Here is a 17352-nt window from a genome sequence, read left to right on the forward strand (position 1 = left end):
TTGGAGAAATATGCTGTTAAAATTAGTGAAGAATTTGGGCCGCCTCCAGAATACCCAGCTCTCAAGAAAACCAGAAGCAGTGGTTCAGGCACCCCCCCCCCACCCCCCACACCCCCCCCGGCCACCCTAAGGCAGTAGCCTGAGCCAGAGACCTTTGGCAGCTGGTCCAGAGCACCCAGGCCCTCCAAACTGAAGAAAAGGGTACAGGTATCTTCCAAACATTATGTATGTCTATGCCCGTAGTAAGATGCCTTGACCACTCTGCTACCAAATCCCGTTCCCTGTAAGAATGGCAAAATATTAGTCATGCTCTATGGAAGAATGGGGTTTGGTTACTACAGTGGAATGTAATGGAAGTTACTACAGTGTAACTGCTCCACTTCAAATTCACACCCTTTCTTATTTCCATGAAGACAAGACCAGTGATTTAAACTTCATCACTATTTTGTCCTGTCAGATTAGGTTGGTCCTATATTTATATTTACATTTATACTTTGCTCAAACATGATAAGCAACAGGACCTAAACAAGAAATAATGGGCTTGATTCTCCATTTGCACACATGGAAAATCAAGACCATTATTTCTTGTTTAGGTCCTGTTGGAAATACTCAAGAAAGTGTGTGAATTTAAAGTGGGGTAGTTACTCTGTAGTAACTTCCATGTGGACACTTTTATTTAGAATTAAAGTGTCCTAATTTGCATAAATTCACTTGGGAAGCAAGTGAGGTTAAATTGAATTAGGGCCTTTCTAACTCTGAAAGACGTGTCCAACAAGAGATTTGATTCAGTGCAACTAATCCACTTTAAAAGTTAATTTTGGATTAAGTGTCTGGAGTATCCCCATATATGCAGCCAAGAGTTCCTTACAAGCTTTCTTTTCAAGATGACCTAATTTGTACTCTGTGGCCACACACACACACACACACACACACACACACACACACGCACGATGCTTAAAGTGGTTTGTTTCTCTGGAGGCCACCAAAATCACAGACACACACTCATTAGATGGCACAAAAGGTGTATTTGCAAATAGGGTCAGAGCAGAGTCAAAAACTCAGATTACTCTGAACCCACCAAGGAATTTTGCAGGCTGTATTTATCTTTTTCCTCCTGGGCATGTGTGCAGAAACAGGAACTCTTACAGCTCACTTCCGTTTCATACAAGCATACATGTGGTTACATCACTACATACATCGCATGTATATTATAATTAACTACTTAAGTATGCAGGGCGGAGAGGTAAATATGCATCAGCTAATTAAGCATGCTCAGAGACTACTATAGGTCACCAAGAGTTTAAACCCGCCCCCTTTCAAGGACACAGTCAGTTGAATTCCAGCTTCTGTAATCTGCATGAGAAAGGCTAGGGAGAAGCTGGTAGAGAGTCTGCGATTTAGTATAAGACAAGCTGTGGCAAGGCTGGGCAAGGAAAAAAGTCCTTGGCAGTGTTTCTTGCTTATCAGGTGCAAGATGCAAGCTGTGCATTTCTAACAATACTCCATTTCTAACAATATTCCATTTCTAACACACACACACACACACACACACACACACACACACACGTTTCAATATCTTATGCTATTGCTACTTGTCCCTGTGGAACACCTGTGCCTCTGGCACATGGCAGGTTACCTCAGGCGGGGTAGGGGAGGCTGAGGATAGCAATTGTACTGGACCCAGCAGCCTTACCTAAGGCCCTGGGGGCTTCCTGGGGTTGCAGGCATAGTGCTTCTGCAGCTGGGAGCCTAGTTGGCAGCTGCAGCATGTGGAGGAGCACCATGTGTGCCTCCCTGCTGTTTTTCAGTGTGGGCTTTTTTGACCCTGGGATCTCCTAGGGTCAACCTTCCTGCTCCCCACTCCCCCCAGCACTGCAAGGTAGTAGCGTGGGGAACTCTTGCATGTGTGGTGTGTAGTGCTGCAGATGGTCTATAGCCTCACGTACTTCATGTTTGCGCTCGTCTGGACCTGGGCTGTGAGGTTTGCAGAGAGAAAAGAGCTCTAGATATTATAAAGTCTAGAGAAGAAATCCCCATAACCACAGAAACAAAAGTTGCTTCCATAGATGGCTCTCCTTAAAGTTCTGCTGCTAATGGTATAGTTCCTCTCTGACTAGATCAGGGGTAAAGCAACAGTTTTTGGCCAGAGTGCCGAAAAACACAATGCCTACCTCAGGAGGTGCTGGAGTGCCGGCATGGCAGAAAAACAAAACAAGGGCAAGGGGTACATGGCAGGATGCCCTGCTTGTGTCCCTTGCTCCCCACCCAAAGCCCTTTCCCCCCAACCCTGCTGCCCTATGCCCTCCACCCAAAGCCCCTGCTTCCCAGCCCTGCTGCCCTTTGACCCCACCCAAAGGCCCTTCCCCAGCCCTTTGCTGCCCAGCCTCTGTGGCTCCCAGCAGCTACCCCAGCTCTGGGTAGCTGCTGGAGCCTGGGCTGCTCCCAGCAGGGCTTGCAGCATCCCAGCTGCCTGCTGGAAGCAGCCCAGGCTCCTGGCTGGCAGCAGCTCCCTAAAGCCGTGCACCCTACGTGCCCATGCAGTCACTGCCAGCATGGAGCTGATGCGGGAGCTGTGGAGCCCAACGCAGCTGTTTGTGGCTTACCCACTGATTGCTGCAGTTGCTCAGAGCCCAGGCTGGCTGCAAACAGCTGTGCCGGGCTCTGGAGCTCTGCCATCACCTCTGTGCCGGAGTTGGGGAAAGCCTAGGGCTTTGCTGCTGCTGTTGAACCTTTCTGCTTCCCTGATCCCTCCTGGGTATCTGGAGGGTTTGCAACCAGCTGTACCTGTATTACCTATAGTCCCTATATTTCCAGTGCATATGTTATGTCCTGCTCTTCCCTATTTTATTAAATGATATACATAGTTAAGTCTCAAGTGTTCTGTCTCTGCTCTGTAGGGGGAGGAGGAGAGCTGTGCACCTCGGGCAGCTATGCCTCCCACAGTGCTCCGGCAATCACTCTGATCCCTTCAATTTGAGAGGGGGTACATCTCTGAGTACCACCTGGGTTACAGTTTCAGAGAGCATCTTTTTAACCCAGAAATCCCTCTACCTTGTTATTTATCTATGTTTTTCTTGGTGGGAACATTATTTTTGTGATCTCTATGTATGTGGCTATTTATGACATTCTATGATAAAGCAACAGGCGCTGTGGATAAAGGAAGAGGAATGGACGTGGTGGTATACCTTGACTTTAGCAGACTTTTGTCACTGTCTCCTCATTAACAAGATAAGGAAATACAGACTAAAATACTGTAAGGTGACTATGTAACTGGATGAATATTCATACTAAATGGGTAGTCAATGTCTTGCTATCTAGTTGGGAAGAGGTATCAACTGGGGTGCCCCAGTGATTTGTCCAGTCTTCTGTTAAATCTTCATTAGTGATTTGCATATGGAACTAAGTGCATGCTTAGCAAATAAGCAGATAACTTCAAGTTGGGCAGTGACAAAAACCCTAGAGGGTAGGGGCTGGGAACCAGAATGACCTGGCTAGACTGCAAAAATGATCCACAGTCAACCAGATGAGATTCAATAAAGACAAGTGCAAAGCCCTGCACCTGGGATGGAATAACTGCATGCCCAAATACAGACAGAAGAATGACTGGCTCATTTGCAGTACTGCAGAGAACCAGTGGTTAATGGATCATAAACTGAATAGGAACAAACAGCAACCTGTATATTAACAGGAGCGGCTCCTGCAAATCAAGGGAAGTGATTCTTCCACTCTGTTCAGCACTGGTGGGGGCTTCACCTGGAGTACTGTGTCCAGTTTTGGGCCCCACACTTTGAGAAAGATATGGACAGTTTGGAAAGCTTCCAGCACTCTTTAAAATCAAGAAGAATGTAGGGGCCTGGGAAGCAAGACTTATAAGGACAGGCTGAAAGAACTAGGGTTATTTACCCTGGAGAAGAGAAGGGAAATTTTGTAGACCTCTGGTTTTCAGTTCTTATTGTTATTGTTTGTTATAGAAGAGTTGCACATGCACTGTTAGTTTTAATATGGCAAGGCATGCAGTTGTTTTGATATTCAGAAGGTACAAGAATAAGGTGAACTTTTGACTGTTGGGTAAAATTTGCCTAGTAACCTCACATTGGGCATGTGCATTTTCCCATTATGATTGGCAGGAAAGTGTGATGTGAGTGGCAGCTACCGTGCTGAGGTATGCTGGAAGGTGATTGGAAAAAGGGATGGGAAATGTATTGAGTGTGTGATTGATGGGATGATTTACAAGTGTGAGAGAATACTGATTGGTTGGAGTGAGTGGGGTGACTGATTGGTACAAAAGGTGCTGACCAGTGCTCAAGGCAATGTGGCAGGACAGATTCTTAGGCGTGTGTTGCCTGTTGTCGAAGGCATCACGTGTTCCTGAGACTTGGTCATTGAGGAGAGATTGAGTGAAGAGGCTCTCTCTCCCTCTGAGTATCTGTGTTTTCTGAGGTCTGTGAGTGTGAATAGAATCGTGACTTCGAGGATCTTCTATTGGAGTTGTCATTGTCTTTTTTTTATTGTTATCTGTGGTGTTCTGTGGCAGTGAAAGGGTCACTGGGTGTCTGAGTCAGCCTGAGTTTCTGCCTACTTGCTTGGCAGCAGCGCCACTAATGGCAGACAAGGTGACTGCCCGCAAAGGATTGCTCCCTTCGGTCTGCAGTGTTTTTTGGTAAAGTATCACCCTTCCTCACCAGCTGTCTTTCCTTCCCTGTCCCTCATATTTCTGCATACTTTTATTCAGTACCTTAATAATAACTGGTGTGTTTATCTTCTAAAACTTTGTCTGTGGCTCTTGGATATTCAGCCAACAAACCAAACTGGGCATCTCCAGCATTTTAAACCACTGATCAGCTTGGGCAAACACAACTTTAGGGTGATCACCCCTTTCCTTGGGGAGTTCTAACATCTGTTTTGTTAATCAATTAGGGGGGCTTTTGTCATTGATTAGATCATCCAGTTAACAATTTATTAACAGTTCCTTCATGAGGTCCCTTCCAGCCTTACTTTCCTATCCTTTCCTTTTTTGTGTCCTTGTAATATGGTATTGAGCAGAATTTGCAGATTTGTTGGAATCTGACAGAGCCGCACCATTGAGCGCTTCTGCTATGGCCTCAGACTTGCAACCTCTGAGCTGTCCACTGTGTGCTTTGCTGCTCACACCACCCCAGCCCCCTTCTTTCCTATAATCCTGTGACCTATTTTCTCTCTCTTTCCTTCTCCTTATGTCCTTGTCCTAAACTAGACGTTCTTTCAGAATTGTGCATGGGTGCGGTTGTTGATAACAAGGTATGTAGCAGGTTTGTTGGAATCTGACGGGGGCCACGACATGAACGCTTCTGTTATGGCTGTTATGGCAGCTGGAACTGACCTCTCTAATGATACTTATCTGATCCTGCAGTATAAGACTTAAAAATTTAAATGGTTTCTAAAATCTGCCAGGGGTTACTAAATGGAAATGAAAGAAAAGCCAAACAACTTCCACCCTTGTGAGCCCAGTTCTTTTTAGCCTGCATTAGAAATGTACAACTGTAAGCTCATCACCTCTGTATGTTGCTACTAGAAAATGGAAAGGTATATAGTCAACATTATGCACTGTATCTACAGTATGAATTTTCTAGATTTTAGGTGAGCAGCCGCATACCTGAACAGGGATGAATATCACAGAATCTAAGAAAACAAAACAAGGAGTTCTTTGTTAGCAATATGATTAGACAGTGTTATTTAATGGCATATCTGATGCCTAAGCTCAGGTTTGTATATGGAGTTAAGGTTAAAAACCACTTAACAAATGTTTGAAGTTCACATTTGAGGCCTCAATACACAAGTTTAAATATGAGCATATCTTTTTAAACTGTGAGTAGAACCACTTACTTCAATGGAATTGACTACTCGGTGCATAAAGCTAAGTACATGTTTAAATCTCTGCGCGACTGACTCAAATTGTTCAGGTGTCCATGCTTAATACTAGAGATCATAGGGGTGGAAGGCTGCTTAAAGACAAGCTACACTTGTCTAGATAAAATATAGACATATTTATTATGCAACATCTGTTCAAGGGTATCAGTATCTTTTAATACAGAAGTGGATTCCCCACATCAGAAGTGTTGTTGGCAGGGGCAGCTCCATGGAATATTCCATCTTCAACTTAATATATTCAGGCCCCCACAAGATGCAGTATTCCTGGGTGGATCCTATGCTCGTGTACATGAGAGATTAGGCAAAACTCGGGTCATGTCAAAGTTCAATACAGATGGATCCTCTGAACCTGCAGAGAGCTTCGTTGACGTCCTGTAGGCAAAGGGATGCAAGAATGTGCAAAGCGAGAGACTTAAAAGCAGCTGCTCTGGCAATCCTTAGCATGCAAAAAGTTGGGCAAAAAGCACAGCTTCTGCACTTTTGTGCGCACTGTAATGTGGTTATCACATTCACTTCACAAGCAAAAGGTGCCCGGCTCAAAACTTGGTGAAGCAACTAAGAGCAGATGAACAACCTCTTCGCAAGCAGCCCCAGGCTGCAGCACAAGCCGAGTCCGAGCGCAGAGCCCGGTGGCGGCGGAACAAGCGCAGCTCGCGCGCCTGAAGCGCTATCTCAGGCGGGGCCTCCTGTTCTGTGGGGGCGGGGCTCTCCTCCCTTCACTGCCCGAGCAGCCGGGCCCCCGCCCGCCTCACTCTAACGTCACGGGGGCGGGGCCATTGGAGGTTGCCGCGCCGCGCCACGCCGCCCCGCCCCAGCGCTTGGGAGCCGCGCGCGCAGCCGTGGAGTGAGGCCGCGGCCGTCGCGAAGCGGAAGTGCGGTCGCGCTTTGCGGCAGGCGGCCCCTGAGGCGCGGCTCGGAAACCCCGTTCTCTCTTTTCCTGCTTCAGCTGCTACTGGAAGGTGAGTGTCCGTCGCGCTCCGGGCCCCGTCCCGCTTCACCCGCAGCTGCCCCCCAGGCTCACCCCGCGTGTCTTGCAGGAGGAGCGATGCCGGCCAAGGGGCCCCTTCAGAGCGTCCAGGTCTTCGGGCGGAAGGTGAGTGCACGGCCGGCGGTGCCCCCCCGCGTCCTGGCTCCTCTCTCCCGGCCGGTGACGGCAGCGCCTCGCCTCGCGCGGCCGCAGGCGGTAGCGGGGCCCGCGGGAGGCTCCACGTGTCCCGGGCGGAGGCGGTGTCTCGAGCTTTATCCGTGGTTCGCTCCCCTTCTCCCCGGTGCGCGGGTCCAGGGGGCGGTTGTTGGCGGGGGATCGGAGCTGGAGGCCTGGCCTCTGTTCTTCTCCAGCCGCGGCCGCACGTGGAGTTGGTTTCTGCAGGGCAGGTGGCACGAGGCACGGGTGGGTGGGGGTGTTAGTGGCAACTGCTGACTTAAAGTCTTTGTTCCTTGCGTGTTGGTTATTTTGAAGGGGGTTTGGGGCTGGGAGCCCCCGCCAGACCCCGCTTCCCAAATCACTTGAGGAGCTGTTGGAAGTTGAAACGTGGACTGCGAGCGTTTGATGCTAGTTGTTCATTGCAGTTGTGCTAACCTGTTCATGAGATGCCACCCTCATACCTGTTGTCGTTTCCCCCTCCGTGCAGAAAACGGCTACGGCTGTTGCCCACTGTAAAAGAGGAAATGGCCTCATCAAAGTGAATGGAAGACCGTTGGAAATGATTGAGCCCAGAACGCTGCAGTACAAAGTAAGTGAGCACCGTTTTCCCGCAGACTGAGACAGCTCATCTAACGTGTCTGAGAGCAAGAAGTTGTTTTTCCCGGGGACAGACATATGCAGCCTCAGACAGCTTGCAAACATGTCTTGGAGTTTAAATCTTGACATTGGGAAATTTGTAATAAACTAAACCCTAGTAGGAAGTGTTTTACGTGGCGGTATATATGCTGTTTTAGAGTTTGCACAGACTTTTTGGCAATATTTCTCTATTTAAAATGGTTATAAATTAGTTGGGCTTCTTGAACCTGTGTCCTTGCTTGGCAGAATGAGGAAGAAATGTAGACATAAGGTTAAATTTTGAAAGTGATTTAAAGCACCAAAGCAACCTAAAAGCTTAAAAAATTTTTCTCAGATGTATTTTCTTAGAATTTTAATAACTCTTAGGGCTGATAGGAGCTAAGAATACATTCAGAGAACTGTTAAATTGCTTCAGATCTGATTTACCAAAATTTTAAGCCAGTTCTTTTAAAATGCTTAATATCAGTAACTGTCAGTACTTTTGGAAAGGAAGTTTTGCCATTTAAAAATGGTGATACAGAAGCAAAGGGACTTGAAACAACAGCTACTAGCACGAGGTAATCTGGTGATCCGGTGGCAAATTCGGTAATGGGATTCATACTTAATAGAAGTCTACTATTCAGTCCACTGAGTTTTACTCCTCACTGATTTCCACCCGCCCGGTGGCTTGGTGTAGTTGATCCCTTCTAGAATGGCTTGTAACTTGTTGAAAAAAACTGGGTCTGAGGATCATGTATGTATCTTTATAAAATTTAATTTGTTTTTCTTTCTTAGCTGCTTGAACCTGTTCTTCTCCTGGGCAAAGAACGCTTTGCTGGAGTTGATATCAGAGTCCGTGTTAAGGGTGGTGGCCACGTAGCACAAATCTATGGTAGGACCCATGCACGTGATACTTTTTTGGGTTGGAATAAATCAAACCGCTTATTGTGGATATTATTTAAAGAATGGTGTTTAAACTCTATCTTTGGAATTGACTGTAATTTAGCAATTTAAATATATAGCTTTGAAATTGAGCAGGTTGTTGATTTGTATCTTTTTAACTGTGTCACTGTGACATTCTTTGAATTTTATGGAGATACGGAGTGATGAAACTTCTGGCAGTACAGTACAGTCGCAATTTACATGTATTTAACTTACGCGAATTCGGCTTTATGCGCTCTGCTGCTGGGGCTGGCCGCTGGCCAGGAAACAGTGCCTAGTGTGGTGCTGCACAGTGCAGCACGGTGTTGCCTACACACGCCGGCATGGCTGGGGGGCTTACGCTCAACTGGCCACCTTGTCCAGGCCCGGTGGTGGTGGCTGCTCAGCACTGAGCCCGGCGATTTCGGCTATATGCGATTTCAACTATATGTGCTGACCTGGGAACGTAACCCCCATGTAAGTTGCGCTTGTACTGTATGCTTCAACTTGATCAGAACAATGGACTTTGTGGAGGAAAGCTGTTGAAACCGCTAGATGTTATATGTTTATTATTAGCATACAGATCAAGTTCAACAAATATTTTCTAAATCTTGGAAAAAATCAAGCAGTTGGTTTCATTCTAAATCACTCAAAAATAACAAAATTGGAACTTTGCTTTCAACTTGCTTGCATTATGTAAACAGTTTAATTTTCACAACTATTGGTCTTGTACTGCTGTTGGGTTATGCCTGAATAAGTACAATAACCTGACTTAAAGATATATAAGGAGCAGGTGAATGTTTTAACCCTAAACTTCATCTAATTAATTTTTGTAACAGTTATTCAAATCAATTAGTTTTTTTTTAATGGCGATAGAAAAGGGACGTATAGAGTAGAAGAGCAATTACAGATATACCAAAAGTTCCCAGGCTTCACTGCTGAAACTTCTCCCAACTATGCGTATGGTCCAATAAAAAATACCACCCCAGAAAATCGTTGCTGCTTGCATTGGTTTTCATGCCCCTTTTCAAAGATGATGGTTAAATGCATGGATGGAACTTCAAGCTTGTGTCACACAGTACGGGCATTCTGCTTACAAGCTTCTCTCAGTAGGGGAAAAAAACTTTTATTTCACAAGCCTGAATTCAGTGTTACTAACTTTGTCTTTGTCCTCAACAGCTATTCGTCAAGCTATTTCCAAAGCATTGGTGGCTTACTACCAAAAATGTAAGTTTGTTCTTCTGGTTTGTGTTCTGCTGGTCCAGAAGTAAATACATAGCTTCTGAGCTGTAACGCAGAGTGCTACATATGTGTATATTCATTCTGTGTGAAGCTCACAGAACCACACAGATGCAATCTCTTTACTTTTTCAGATGTTGATGAAGCATCTAAGAAGGAGATCAAAGATATCTTAATCCAGTATGATAGGACCTTGCTGGTCGCAGATCCTCGACGCTGCGAGTCCAAGAAGTTTGGTGGACCTGGTGCCCGTGCACGCTACCAGAAGTCTTACCGTTAAAATTTTTCTGTACTCCAGCATCTTATAATAAATCTGGTGAAAATTTGATAAATACTTGCAAGTTTCTAAGTCTAATGTTTTTGTATTGGTTAAAATTCTTCAATGTATTTTTATTAAGGGTAGAGATGTCTTGTGTGTGGTATGACTTCAGTGTGTGATTTTACACTTCTCCAATTTGTTAACCAAATCAAATTTTAATAAGAGTAATTTCTTCAGTTTGAGGTTGTTCTGCATCCTAATCCTTGCCCACTCTTTCCACCCCTCCCCATGAATGCACTTAGCTCCTTCCCCCCAAATCATAAATGAATACATTTTCTTTCATTTTAAGTAAATGAAGACTTTTCTAAATGAAATGTTGAATGCCGGAAAACATCTTGTTAATTCCTGCATAATGTCATTTATTCTGATTTTAAATATATTGTTAACAAAAAAACATTCCAATGGGGAGCCAAAATTTGGGAAGTGGGCATGTCTAGCTGTGGCCAAGGATAAGTTACCTGTCAAATTTATCAGATAAATTGATAGTAGTCAAACTCATGGGGTGGTTTTGCATATAAAAATAGATGCTAGATTTCACATACACAATTTAGGCATTCTCCAACTGTTTCTCTAAAACCTGTCTTACATATTTCTCTACCTATGTAAAGAATTCCTGCTTTGTGCTTTGACAGATACTCTTGTGCAACTGAATTCACTTCACTGTTTGAAAGAAATTTTTATGACTTATCATAACTTTATTTTGTCAACCTCTATACCACACTGTACCTTTTTAAAATATTTCTTTTCTCTTAGTTAAGTCCTTTTGTTGAGGCAGGTTCATAAGTCTTAACATGCCTCTGTCATTCCTCATCACTTTCTGCTGCTCTGTATTACATAAGTCTTGTACATAAATGACTGAATTATACCACAATCAGGGACAATTTAACTGCTCCATGATGTGATATGCCTGTATTTTTAAGGCACATAGGAACTGCATAGTAGTTTTGGGGTTTTTGTTTTTTGTTGGGTGTTTTTTGTTAAATGCATAACAAACTAATGTTTGATATTTCCTTTATGATCTCAAAGTCTTTTATAGTAGTATGCTCCTGTCCAGACTTCTCTATTCCAATAGATTATTGATTTTTTTGGAAAACCCTTCTATTCAGATAGGTTGACTTGAAGTAATGTAATTTAATTTTTGTGTTGGTAAACTCCTAAAACTTGTCCTTGTTGGTATTTGCAGGAGGAAAAATGACAGAAAGTGAGCTAGAGGAATAAGGAATATTATATGTTGTGAATAATATTTTTTCGAAGTTAAATGTGGGAAGTGTTAAAAAGATTCTGAATTAATGGTAGGTGCTTCAACCAGATATCACAAATTTTCAATTAGTATATTTAACTAAAGTCTCAGAATAGAGCCTAATGGTGTTTTGGTCACAGCGAGGCAGATTGTATGTTGACCCCATTCATCACCATTCAAACCTGTTAGTCTGAGGAATGGTTTTGTACCTTGGAAAGTCCTAGTTAAGCTGTTACGGATTTTGTTTGAACAGAATTATAGTGATGGCAGTTGAACATATGTCACAGATTTAAGTAGAGTCGCCTCATATTTTCAGGGTACTAATGATGGTATAACCTTTGACAAGTGTACTATAAATTCACCACAGCCTCCATGAGTGCCACTCTGATCTTCCTCTTCATGGGGAAAGTAGAGCTGGAAGAAAACCTTAATAAGATCATCTTGTCCAGCCCTTGCTGCAGGTAGGGGGGTCCTTGACTAACTCATCCCAATCAAGTGTCTATAATCTACTCTTGAAAATTTCTAAGTGTGACGCTTCTGGAGTTTTCTCTATATAGCTTGTTCCAATGGTTGCCTGGTGTTACAGAAAGTTCCTCCCAATCTTCAATTTAAATTTCTCCGCTGCAGCTTGAAGCTATTGCTCATAGTCCTGTCTACTGTGGCCACAGAAAAGCCCATTTCCATCCTCTCTAATTGCCCTTCAAGTACTTGAAGACTTATCAAAATTCCCTTAGTCTTCCCTCATTCCTTCAGCCTCTTTTCATATGTCTTACTTTTCAGGAACCTAATCATTTTTGCTCCTCTGTCCTGGACTCCTTCCAACTGGTCCACTTTTTTTTTTTTTTTTCTCCTTTCTGTGGCACCCAGCGCTGGACACAGTACTCCCAAGTGAGGCTGCACCAGTGCTGAATAGAGTGAAAAAATCGCGTTCCCTGATTTGCAAGTGACACTCCTGTCTTAATGCAGGATATGATACTGTTGGCTTTACTTTGGTACATGGTTGTCTCGGCTTTTTATCCATTGTCACACCCAAGTTGTTCTCTGCAGTACTGCAGCCTAACCAGTAGTTCTACAGGCTGTGCTTGTGTATACAATTATTCCATCCCAGGTGCAGGACTTCAAATTGATTGTGAAAAATTTTTGTAGTTCATTGGATCCCTAAATCCAGAAGGTCTGATGCCACCCAACTTTCTCTTGTCTGCAAATTTGCTAAGCATGCACTTCATTAATCATTTGGATGACAGAATTAAGATATTGCTAGGGCTGTGTGAAAACCATTGTTTTCTTTCAACGTCTGTTTCACCGTTTCAAGGAGACTTTCATTTTGTCGTTTCGTTTTGAAGCACTGTCCTGTTTCATTTTGTCAAAACTGTTTAGTTGTTTCATCATTATGCCCATAGACTATTAGGGGGAATCACAAAAATGCCTAAAGTTTTTTGTGATTTCTTGCCTGATTTGGATGAAAATTGCCAAGATGGTAGCCCCTCCTGCAGGTATGAAGCCTGCCAAGTTTCAAGGAGATAAGTGCAGAGGTTTCTGTGAAACTGCACCTCAAACTGTTCAAACCAAAAGTCCTGACACTTGCTGGAAGCAGCAGCCTCCTGTCATCTGGCATGCAGATCTGGGGGCTCACAGCCCAGGGAAGGCTGTGGGGCTGTGCCTGAGTCCTCCTGGGGGTGGGAGCCCCTGGTTCTGCATGCCAGATGACAGGAGGCTGCCACTGCTCGGACTGGCAGCAGCAATCTTCCCTGGCACTGGGCACAGGCATCAGCCTGAGCTGCCTTTCATCTGGCACAAATCCTGGGGCTTACACCCCTGGGAGGTCCACAGGGCTATGCTGGGCTTCTCCCAGGGGTGCAACCCCCTCATCTGCATGCTGTATGACAGGAGGCTGCCCCTGATCAGCGGTAGCAGCAATCTTCCCCAGCACTGGGCGTGGACTGTGCCCAGCACAGATCCAGGGGCTCGCACCCCCAGAAGGAGTCTGGCACAATACAGCAGCCCTCCTGGGGGTGCAAGTCCTGGGATCTGTGCTCTGGGGAGAGGAAGCTCAGCCAGCTTGTCACACCAGGGAAAGGCATCCTCCGCCTGCCTCCCTGCTCAGCTGCAGTCCCCCCCGCCACAGCACCTTACCAGCATCAGCAGCCATGCTCTTGCCCCCCTGCATGGTGGGGTGCAGCGTGGCTCAGTCCCAGCCACTGGGTGTCTGCCACCTCTGCCACAGCGCACTGCTGCTGTGTGGCTCTGTGTAGGGCCATGTGCTTTCAGGGAGCTCTGGGCTGTCAGCTGGGGCTGCACACCACTCATGGGGACAGCTGACCAAACAGGCTGGGGTCCTGTGTGCACAGATGCAGTGTGCAGGCCTCATGCATGCAGGACCCCGGCCAGTGTGGCCAGTGGTCCCTGCAGATGGTGTGCAGCCCCAAGTGACAGCCCAGAGCTGCCTGAAAGCACAGGGCCCTTCACCAAGCAGGGTAGCAGCAGTGTGCTGTGGCAGATACCTGGAGGCTGGGGCAAGCCACGCTGCCCCCCCAGCTGTGCAGAGGCCCAGGAGCACAGCTGCTGGTGCTGGTAAGCTGAAGCGGGGTGCTGCAGCCAGGCAGGGAGGTGAGCGAGGGGATCCCAGTCCAAAGGTGGGACAAGTAGGCTGAGCTTTCTCTCACCAGAGTACAGATGTAGGGGCTTGCATCCCCGGGATGGCTGCCGGACTTTGACAGACTCCTCCCAGGGGTGTAAGCCCCTGGATCTGTGCCAGATGGCAAGAGGCTCGGGCTGCTGCCTGGGATTGGGTACAGACTGCACCCAGTACTGGGGGAAGATTGCTGCTGCCAGCTGGCAACCTCTTGTCATCCGGCGTGCAGATCCAGGGGCTTGCACCCCCAGGAGGGCTATGGGGCTGTGCTGAACTTCTCCCAGGGGTGTGAGCCCCCTCATCTGTATGCTGGATGACAGGAGGCTGCTGCTGACTGGTGACACCAACACTTCCCTGGCACTGGGTGTGGGCAGTGCCCAGCACCAGTCCCAGGCAGCAGCCTGAGCCGCCTGTAAGCTGGTGCAGATCTGGGGCTTATGCTTCCTGAAGGAGTCTGACACACAGCTCAGCAGCCCTCCTGGGGGTGTGAGCACCTGGATCTGCACCCTGGTGAGAAGAAACTCAACCTGCTTGTCCCACCTGGGCCCAGCGCCCCCCCACACACCCCTCTGCTTGGCTACAATCTCCTGTGCAGCCCCCACCCAGCTCCAGCATCTCCTGTGCAGCCCCCTCTCCCATTGCCTACATCCTTCTAGGCTGATACCGACCTATCCACTACCACTCTCTGGGTACGACCCTCTAGCCAACTTGCCATCCACTGAACCATGTAATCAAGTCACGGCCTCTTAATTTGTTCACCAGTATGGGGTGAGATCAAAGGCCTTCCTGAAGTCTAAGTAAGCAATGTCAACCCCTACTCCTGTGTTGGTGTTTTGTAACCTGGTCATAAAAAGAAACTAGATTAGTCAGGCATGATCTACCTGCTACAAAACTGTGCTGGTTTCTGTTCAGCATAATTTTTCCTGCTGGACTTTCACATACATATGAGCCTTAATAATCTTGTCAAATTCTTTGCCAAGGATGGAGGTGAGACTGACTGGCCTATAGTTGCCTAGATCCTCCTTCCTCCCCTTGAAAATAGAGACCAAACTTTTCCAGTCCTCTGGGACATGGCCCGTGCACCACAAGCGCTCAAATATTCTTGCCAGTGGCTGTCCAATGACATCAACCAGTGCCTTCAATAGAGTTCATCCAGGCCTGCCCACTTAAACATGTCCAGTCCTTCCAAGTGGCTCTGCACCATCTCAGGATCAATGCTTGGTGCCCAGCTGTTGTGTCTCTACAGCCTCATTGTGAGACTTGTCTTGCCCCTTGTTTAGGAACACTGAGACAAAGAACTCATTGAGGAATTCAGCCCTGTCCTCCTGTCTGTCACCAATTGCTTTTGCCCATTCAGTAGTGGCCCTATACCACCCTGAGCCTTCGTTTTACTTCCTATATATCTGAAAAATAATTTTTTGTTATCCTTAGCTTGGGGTACCATCCGCAGCTCCATGGTAGGTTTGGCCTTTCTAACTGCCTCCCTACAACTTCGAACTGAGGAGGTATACTCCTCTTTAGTAATCTCTCCCTGTTTCCACTGCTTATATGGTCCCCTTTTTGCCCTTAGGCTGCTCTGGGTTTATCTGATCAGCCAAGGAAGCCTCTTGGCCCCTTTTCTGCCTTTCAGCTTTCCCATACTTGACAGCTGGGGCCAAGTTGTGCTGCACCCTGCTTTGCAGGGGCCCAAGAGCGTGGCTGTCAATGCTGGTAAGCTTCAGGGGGCTGCAGCTGGGTGGGGAGGCAAGTGGTGGTCTCCAGTCCCTGGTGGGACAAGCAGGCTGAGCTTCCTCTCGCTGGAGTGCATATCCGGGGCGCTCACCCCTGGAATGGCTGCCAGGCTGTGAGAGCCCCCAGATCTGCGCCAGATGACAGGAGGCTCAGACTGCTGCCTGGGACTGGTGCTGGGGAATATTGCTACCACTGCCAGTCCCAGGTGGTGTCAGCAGCCTCTTGTCATCTGGCGTACAGATCTGGGGGCTAACACCCCGGGGAGGAGTTGGGCACAGCCCCACAGCCCTCCTGGGGGTGTGAACCCCCATCTGTGTGCTGAATGACAGGAACTTGCTGCTGCCACCTGGGATTAGCGCTAAAGCCTAGTAAGCCTGGCTTCAACATGCTAAATGTTTTGAAACATTTCGTGTGCCCACCCTCATTTGGTTTAGGTTTGAAGCTGTTTTGAAGCATTTTGTTTTGTTTCAATTTTGCTGTTTCAAGCTCAAAACGCATCAAAACAGCAAGATTTTGCCCAGCCCTAATTAATACAAGACCCATGACAGACCACCTGGAGAACCCCACTCCCGATTAAACATTGAGCCATGGAGTATGATGATTCAATCAGTTAATTATCCACTTTTTATCTAGTCCAATGGTTTTCAAAATTTTTAGATTTGAGGCACCTCAACATAACTTGTGAATTGAATGGCACTCAATTGCAAAAACTACATAATAGTGTTTACCTTTCAGAGAGCTCAGGCACTGGGAGTAGGACTTTCCAGGCAGGGTCAAGCCTGAGCCTGCACTTCCTGCCTCACACCTCTGATATCTTTGTACCTCAGGGCATTCTTCAAAGGATCTTCTGGCAGCCCAAGGTGCTAGGACACCATGGTTGATAATCGCTGCTTTTGTCTGTATTTCTAATTGTCCTCTCTTTCTGCTCTCACCCGGTGCTCTGTGCTCCCTGCCTGATCTGCTCTGTTTTCTGCTACCTGTCCCCTCCTTGGTCTGCATACCACCAGTTGGCCATAAATAATCTCTTAGCTCCAGCTAAGAGACAAGAGTTAAGAGGACTTTTGAGAACAAGATTGTGGTGGGAACAAGGGGTGGTAAAAGAGCAACAATACCAAAATGAAAGCATCCTAAGACGACACTGTCATTCTGGAAAGAGAGATGGCAGAAGGAAAGAGAGGTTAGCAAAGCAGAGAAGTTTGAAAGACTGATTGGGGACCCTGTCACTTTTGACAAGTTATCAAATCTTAGTATATTTTATAATCTACTATGATACATTTCAATACAGAGACACTTGAATTGTGAGATTTGGCCCAGTTAAGTACCAAGTATTCTCATGATCTGTTCTGCAGTAATTGTTTGGTAGGTAGTTGCATGGTTTTTATTTAGGATGGAACACATGAGTTACCTTGTATTAAAAGCATCCAATAGTCACCTATGTGCAGCATAATATTTATGTGTGATGTTATTATTGTTATTATATTAATGGATTGGATAATGGTTACTTTAGGGCCTCTTTGCTTGTAAAAGATGAAGAAAGATGAATATATCCATATTCCATAATCCAAGATTGTAATTGACATGGAAGACTGAATGATTAAAGAATT

The 17352-nt window shown here is 46.2% G+C and overlaps 1 protein-coding gene across 1 annotated transcript; it reads left to right on the forward strand.

The window, feature by feature from the left end:
* Positions 1–6773: 6773 nt before the first annotated feature.
* Positions 6774–10160, forward strand: RPS16 (ribosomal protein S16). Its single transcript, XM_090042599.1, has 6 exons — positions 6774–6866; positions 6945–7000; positions 7539–7640; positions 8462–8558; positions 9767–9814; positions 9961–10160. Exons 2-6 carry the CDS (start codon positions 6953–6955, stop codon positions 10104–10106), a joined length of 441 nt encoding a protein of 146 aa, XP_089898725.1. The 5' UTR covers positions 6774–6866; positions 6945–6952; the 3' UTR covers positions 10107–10160.
* The last annotated feature ends 7192 nt before the right edge of the window (positions 10161–17352 follow it).

Source organism: Crocodylus siamensis, chromosome 4, assembly GCF_052110815.1.
Source record: "Crocodylus siamensis isolate JL-2025a chromosome 4, ASM5211081v1, whole genome shotgun sequence".
Taxonomy (NCBI): Eukaryota; Metazoa; Chordata; order Crocodylia; family Crocodylidae; genus Crocodylus; species Crocodylus siamensis.

What these genes read in the sequence shown, in the direction of transcription:
- RPS16 (XM_090042599.1), top strand. Translation starts at nt 6,953, where the DNA reads ATGCCGGCCAAGGGGCCCCTTCAGAGCGTCCAGGTCTTCGGGCGGAAG. An exon ending in TCCAGGTCTTCGGGCGGAAG is followed by an intron (nt 7,001 to 7,538) that starts GTGAGTGCACGG and finishes CCCTCCGTGCAG; the next exon opens with AAAACGGCTACGGCTGTTGC. An exon ending in CCAGAACGCTGCAGTACAAA is followed by an intron (nt 7,641 to 8,461) that starts GTAAGTGAGCAC and finishes TTTCTTTCTTAG; the next exon opens with CTGCTTGAACCTGTTCTTCT.